This window comes from Sprattus sprattus (assembly GCF_963457725.1).
Source record: "Sprattus sprattus genome assembly, chromosome: 13".
NCBI lineage: Eukaryota > Metazoa > Chordata > Actinopteri > Clupeiformes > Clupeidae > Sprattus > Sprattus sprattus.
This window is the reverse complement of record NC_137911.1, coordinates 11,948,803-11,956,649: the sequence shown is the minus strand read 5'-3', so window position 1 is coordinate 11,956,649 and position 7,847 is coordinate 11,948,803. Positions and strand designations below refer to the sequence as shown.

Here is a 7,847-nt window from a genome sequence, read left to right as displayed (position 1 = left end):
AAGGGGAAGCTAGGGGGTTGTTCCCACGGAAACTTACCAGGCACATAGCCATGGCAACAGGAACATACGGACGAGAGATCCTGACCAAAACCAACTTCAGTCTTAAGCGCGGACCTCTGTATGTGTCCGAGTTTGTTTTTCTGTCTGTGCCTGCGTGTTTGTCCTGAGTTGAACTGCTCTGTGCAAGGTGAGGCGTTGAATAGAGACTGGTGTGCACTCAGGCTCCTGTGTTGTGTGTGATATCTGTGTGAGTGTGTGTAAGAGATAGGGAGAGAGAGATGGAGTGTTTATGCCAGGGGCTAATTAAAGAGAGTATTTTAGGCCTGGCAGGCTCTGCTCTCACCCCCACGGGCTTTTCCTTAGAACAGCCCCCCCTGGTGACACCCGATACACACCACACCTGTCTGTTGGACCAAACAACACACAGACACATACACATGCACGCACACACACGCATATACACACACACACACATACTGTAAATGCGCATGTACACAAAGCACTTAACTGACAAAGTCTCAGACTGGTCCCTGTCTGTAAATACTTGAATAGAAAAAGGCTCTTTCTGCCAATCAAACACAGAATAGGAAACAGAAGTGGACTCCGTGTACAGTGTGACACAGGGAAAGGTGTGTGTTTGTGTGACAGAGGTGATGTTGGTACATGCGGTTCAGGTGAGGATCTCTCGTCTGACAAAGTGTGTGATTCTTTAATGCAAGCGCACATACTCACAATCCTAATGTCCCCACACCCCCAATACACATGAAACACTAGATGGGAATAGCCACTGTTTGGGGTGGGTCTCAGTTGAATCTTGGGTTAGTCTGTCTGACCTGACTGACTGACTGGGTTGGTGTTTGGGTTGGGGGGTGGGGGTGCTGGTGTTAGTTGGCGGGCAGGGGGTGGTGTAGGGGATCCCTGTTGTTAAGGGTGTGGGTGGGAGGTTAGGTGGAGTGTGGCATAGAGGTGTTAGACGCTGTGTCTGTAGGACAGCACGCGCGTGTGTGTGTGTGTCCATGTAGAGCAGCGTCCTTGTATGCGCACGTGTTCTGTACTGTGCAGTCCAGTGCTGCGGTAGAGGCAACTCTCACAAGAGCCGTCAGTAGGCTGAATCTCTATGCATGTTTCCTCTTTACTAAGAACCTTTACACAGCAGGGGGTTAGCAGTGTCACACACACAATGCACACACACACAATTTTGGAAATTCTTAAATGACCTAAGTGCCAAGCTGTTTGTCGCAATCGCCTTTGTGAATCATGAATCAGATGACAAAAGGCAACTTGATTTTGTGTTTGGGAGCCACACAGATACACACATGTGTACTACACACACACACACACATATTCCCAAAGACTTTGGACACTGCTGGTCCCCTCTGTACCAGTGTAAGCGGCATGAGTCGTGTGTACGAGCCGCGTGGGTTAGCATTCTTCTTTTTAAGCCATACGCAGTCCCGCTGATTAACGGTTGTTATGGAAATGTGTCTTGTGGTAGGTGTGTCACTGTTTCCACGGTGATACGTCATTCTCTCTGCTCGTTGACGGACTTGAGTGAGCGAGCAGGCGCTTGACCCAGAGACTTAGAAGGCCTTTTAAGGACCCGAATACCTTCACACACTCCCAAACTGGGTGTGTGTGAGTGTTTGTTAGTGTAAGATCAATTTGCTTGGCTGGTTTAAGGTGTGTGTGTGTTTGTGTACTTGCAGCTAGTGTGATTCTTCTTTGGTCATCTGTCAACACTGACCCTAATATACTCTCACAGATACACTCGCACAAAGCTCTGAAGATAGCGTCGCTTGCCGAGTTGTGTACGGCAGTTGTGCTCCGAGTGGGGTTGCACAATACCCATGAGCCGCACACGCGTGTACACACACACACACACACACACGTACAACAACCACTCATATACCCTTCTGTTGCTTGAGTCTCAGTCATACACAGCCTTGAGATTAGATGGTTTGTGTGTGTGAGTGTCCCACAGGACTATGAGATCTAACTTTAGCTCTCCTTAAAGGCCTGGCTTATGTCTAACCCTTACATAATATTAAGTTCTAAGAAGCAGTAATTATTAGCAGATACTATCTGCATGTGTTAAGATGGCTAACCAAGGTGTATCTATGCTGACACTATTGCCTTTCACCACACTGGTACTACCATGAAACAAAAACTAGAGAAGATTCTGAATTTATTTTGCATATCTGATGGAAAATTTGAATTACCTCGAACCAAATATATATTGAAAAATGACATATTTTTTTATAATGCTGTGAATCAAAAAGTCAAAATCAATTTGAGACGGGGAATCTCGGAATCTCAGTGTTTTTTGGGCTAAAACAAAAATGACAGAAAAGGAAAACTTGAATCTTTTTTCTTTCCTTAAATTTTTGTAAATAGTTTGGCTGCTGTTGTACACATAGGAGCTCCAGCTTTGGTGAAAGGCTTATGCTACAAAGCAAAGCATTATGGGTAGTGGGGAGAGCACTGGAGGGCCACAGAAGAGAAGAAAAACAAAAAGGAAGAAAAATGAACGACAATGAGAGAAAAACAGAAATAAAATAAAAAAGATAAAACTCAGGTACAGAACGATTTGATTGGTTGTTGAAGTAGCTGTTTTTTCTTCAATGGGGCTCCACTCTGCCTTCCAAATGACAGGCAGGGTGGTGGCCGGCTGTTTGGCTCTGGGAGGACCCCTCCATTCATTGCACAGAGAGGGGCCCCCAGCGATTCGCGAGGCCCTCCAGAGGCTGCCCCTGCTTATGCCCACATTTACACGCAGACGTTCTTCGTTCCCGTCTGTGTACGCGTGTTTTCTCTCCGTCCGAAGAGCTGAGGTTAGAGGACCTAAACAGAGTTTGGTGTTTAAAGGAAACATTTGTTCGGAGTTTTGTTAAAAAAAATTATAAAATCGAAGCGGTTTGTAACAATGTAAAACAAACCATATTTTGCAGGTTTTAGTGCTTGGTGGAGATCACACTAAAGAGGGCATTCTCTCTCCTCTTTGTCACCCAATTAGAGCACTTTTTTCCTCTCATTTCAGGGCTGTAGAGGACTTATCTCCTAATTGAGACTGAAAAAGGCTTGTTCCCACATGAGTTCGAAATTACATGTGCAAGTGTGCGATGGTGTGTACATAAAAAAGGCTAGCTATTACCGTCCAGGACAAAATGACTTAATTGTATTCCCAGGTGCACAAGTTAAATTTCTTTTCCCAACTGCCATGTTCACTGAACGATTTTGACATGTGTGTCACATGTTTCAGAAGTGTGTGTTTCAGTTATCTGACAGAGATTACCTGTCATGTGTGCGGGACACAAAACAGATCACTGCCCCCCCCCCCCCCCCCCCCCCCATCATGCTTAAGCACTCAGTGTATGGCTGTTAATGGTGTTCTGGCATCTGTGTCTTTATGTAACCACCAATCCCCCCGCCCTACAGTCGGTGGTTGTGTCATGGGCAATTTCTCTGAGCCAGACTTATATGCCTAACCTCTGCAGGGGGTAAGTACTGTGTATTGTATGGGCTCCTGTCGGACAATGTGCCTTCACACAGGTTGGTGTGTGTGGGTGAGTGATGATGGTCCTGCGTGGACATTCAAATATAAACACACAGATGCGAGGAACACTTGCCCTGGCCTGACGGACCACAGACACATACACACTTGCACATAATGTAAAGTTAAAGGGGGGAGGGGGTGTTAAATGTGAAAGGGCTATTGTCTTCTCTATGCTCCCCAGTAATCTGCTGCTGAAGTTTTAATTATAAAAGGGGTTAGTTTTATTTTGTATTTGTTTGATTATCCTGTGTTTATTCTCATTCTTTGTTTGATTGTTTTGTGGGAACAAGCCGAATCAGCCAGGGATAGTCTCCTCTTTTAGTTTTTTTTATTTAATCTTTTTATTTTTATTTAATTTTTTTTTTTCACACAGAGCTTAAGGTTTTGCTCACAAGTGTTGTCCTCATAGGTTAACAGGGCCACTTGTCTACATTCCTGAATCTCATCCACTTTATCTTGCAAAATGCTTAAGATTCACAATCCTGGTTTCTACAAGCAACAAGAAGAAAGAGGGAAAAAGACAAATCAATAAATGATTTCAGGATGTTTTACTTGAAAGTGCCAACAGTGTTTGATTTCAAACTGTTCAATAGTTGGTTTGTGTTCAGTTAATTTTTGTTTTTGTTCTAGGGTGATATTCACTTCAAGCAAACTAAAGTAAATTGACCGCGTGGTGTTTTGCACAGAGTAACTGTAATTCTGTTTTCCTCCTGTGACTGAAGCTTTTGATACTCTCATCTAACTGTTGTCTCAACCAGCCTCAGAAATCCATTAAATATTTATATGCTTGATGAATCGACTCAGTTTAATATTTTAATGGAGTTTGTGGAAGGTTCTTTGTGTGTGTGTGTGTGAGAGTGTGTGTGTGTGAGGGTTCAGCTTTGCCCTGGCTGTTAAACAGCTGCCTCACTCTAAAGGCTTTTCTCAGCACAGCTTTGTGTGTGGTGTGTCTGAGAGAGAGGGATTTCTGATGTGTGTGTGTGTGAGAGGGAAAGTTGTGTATGAGTGCTGTAAACTCATTGTGTACTTGTGTGTGTGTCTGTAAGGGAAAGTTTAGTGTTTGGAGTATGTGTGTGTGTCTGAGGGAAAACAGAATGTCTGCGGGTACGAGGGGTATGTGTGGAATTTACTTGTGTATACATCCCTTTCCTGACCCTCACGCACATGCCTACATGCCACATACACACACTGCCTGTACTCACAGATTATACACCCACATATATAGAGTCAGGCATATCACAAACACACACAGGGACTTACACTGGTGTAACGTCATTTATATCACAACAGGACACGCAACCCTCACCTTACGTACTCTCTTTACCAATATTCCTATTAGCCTTGGCCTATGCGCTCATTCATTAGTTGGAGAAACATACAACTTCAATATATATACGAAAGCAAACCAGTACACAAATCATTTTTAATCTATACCTGAACAAGCCAATACAGAAATCAGGTCTGCACATGTGTCATCAATAATATGGAATAAACACTTTAACTCCTGCACACACTCACAAGAAAAGTTTCAGATTCTGTATATAGGGCATACATCCTGACTACACACAGAACATTTACAGATGTCTCAAACATATCTAACTTACAATTACACACAAACCTAAAGTTACCACACACACTAAAAACACACATACCGGGCATAGCTTATTTCTGACATCAGTTTCTCCCTACCTTTCCCTGGAGTCCCTACTGGCACTCTTGAACATACACACAAACAAACACTTTCAGCCTATTGTTTATTTTTACAGCACTCCGAGCTGAAGAATGAAGTCTATTTCTGAGCCAGTGGTTGTCATGGCAGTGGCATGTAAACAGACTTCCCCATTGGCTGTGTGCCGCCAGAAACAGACAAAGAGTTGTTTTAATTGAACAGTATATAGAAATAACTCCATTGTGTTGCTTCAGTGGTATAATAGATCTTAATGACATTTCACGGTCACATTATCAGTTAATATCACAACCAGCAAGCTTTCTGGCCATTACATCAGTAATGCCATGAGCCAAAATGACTCACAGCACCAGCAAGCAGCTCACTACAAAGGCTCATGGGACTGAAGGGGCTATGTGTCACGGATAATGGGTTGGAGAGAACGCACAGAAGTGGAGGAAACTGTGTTTAATAAAAGCAGACGCAGCATCTTTTTCAGAGGGTCCTAGGCCTCAGTGTTGCCAGCACCATACTCTCAAGTTTGAGATTAGTACACAGAGAAAAAAGGTCTAGAACTACTAAGGTTCCTTTGGATTGTCCCCATAAGCCAAAAGTGTTCCACAAAGAACCATCTGACAAAACGTTCCCAGTCCTAATAGCTCATATTGTGGCTTTTTTCCAGAAAGAATCCTTGGGGAAGAGGTTGTATGTATAAGCTTAAGCACCGATAAACAATTCTTGAAAACGTGTAGGATTAGTAATACTAAGTCTCACAGAACTGACTCGCTCTCACTCATGTACCGGCTCACAGAACAACACTCAGAGCTCACTGGGGAGATTGTGGACGTCCCAGGTCAGGAGGATGGCCATGCTGTCTGCCTCCGTGGTAGCCGCAGCGAGTTTGATGTGTGTGAGCGTGCCGTTTCCGGTGTGTGCTTGCCCCTCCCAGACTCTGCTCTTGTTCATCTTCAGCTCTGTGTGTTTCTCTCCTATCACACACACACTCCGTGCCCCGGGCACGCGCACCCGGAACGACACCTGTTGCCCGGCAACCAGCACCCCTCCACGGGGCTCCAGCAGCACGCACCCGCGACCCCACGCTGAATACACACAAGGGAACGGCTCGCCACGCTCCTCGCACACACTCCTCAGCACGAACTCACACAGCGGCGAGTAGTCCTGCTGCGGCGGCGTCCGGCCATACAGCGAGAGGCGATACACACCACGCTGGGGCACACACACGCTCACGGTCACCTTCCCGTCCATCTGGGTGAGGAGAAGGTGACGTGACAGAGGGAAGGCCTCCTCGCGCAACACTGTGTTGAGGCCCTGTCTCCCAGGGACTGTGGTCTCCTGGTGCAGCTCTGCGCTGAGGCCTGCATGCACCTGAAGGTCTGGAGAGCCCTTGTGGAAGCTGATGTTGCAGCGACCTTGAGGCAGGCTCACCACCGGTCCCGTGTGGCTGAATTGGGTCAGTCCAGCCTGTTGTGTTCTTATCCCCGGACCGCACCACGGGCTGAGATTCGGGGGGAACAGTTTCTCTGGCCCTGTGCTGGCATTTCGACAGTGCAGCAGGAAGTTTCCAACATTCTGGAAGTTTTCGTCACCATTGTTGAAGTCCCGCACGAACGCAGACAGTCTGTAGAACCCACGCAGAGGACAGACCACATGGCACACCAGCTGGGTGGGCCCAATCTGTGTTGCCAGGCAACGTTTTGCCTGGGCAGGGTCAAGGGAGGTGTGCGCAAGTTCACAGAGCATCATGAGGGGACGCAACGTGTGCATGGTGAACACACTCTCGCCGCCCTCGCCCACCTCTGTGACATCACTTCCTGCACTGCAGCCTTCCACTCCCAGCTCTCCCGCACGCACACACACACCCCAGCTTAGGAACGGGTTAGCCGGCACCTCCTCTCTCTCTGCTGCGATGGGACACACAACCTCCACGGTACACACCCAGCGGTGCTTCACACTCTCGGACAGTGGCCGAGCGAACAGACGCAGGTCATAAGATCCAGCTTCGGGGGGATTCAGCTGCAGGATCATGCCCAGAGACGTGAGGCTGAGTCGGGCAGAGGATCCACTGGAGTCCCCTTCCTCTGGAGCTCCCTGCTGGCACGGAGCATCTGATTGTGCACACTGGGCCGTGTTTGTGTCGGTACGAGCGTCATGGGAAAGCAGCTCGTAGGTCACACTCATGGGCCGGGGGAAGCTCATACACACTTTGGTCTCACCGTCATCTGTGGAGAGTGTTTACAGAGAGTTATTGCAAACAGACTAGACCAGGGGTGTCAAACTCATTTTAGTTCAGGGGCCACATACTGCCCACTTTGATCTCAAGTGGACCAGACCAGTAAAATCATAGCTTAATAACGCATACATAATGACAATATTTAAAAAAAAAAAAATGTAATCATTGGTAAAGGTTTGGATGATAAACCCTATTTCACGGTCCATCTACAATAAACTGGAAACATAAAGACCAAAAACTCAGACATCAGCCAACTGTTTATCTGCCTGGGTTTGTAGCGCATTCTGATTCACAACCCTTGAAATAAATGTATACTTTTATAGAGATATAATTTATGTCTTTATGTCTGTAATTTTCACACTTAGCAAAGTCATCCG

General features: G+C 46.3%; 1 protein-coding gene across 3 annotated transcripts in view; it reads right to left on the bottom strand.

Moving 5' to 3' along the window:
- Positions 1-4,962: 4,962 nt before the first annotated feature.
- The window catches only part of ky (kyphoscoliosis peptidase), an 8,150-nt gene continuing 5,265 nt past the window's right edge, over positions 4,963-7,847 (bottom strand). For all 3 annotated transcript variants that reach the window (XM_080850753.1, XM_080850754.1, XM_080850752.1), the window contains one exon: positions 4,963-7,459. In XM_080850753.1, coding sequence (XP_080706879.1) covers positions 6,039-7,459 — 1,421 coding nt within the window. In that variant the 3' untranslated portion in view covers positions 4,963-6,038. The remainder of the gene's footprint in view (positions 7,460-7,847) is intronic.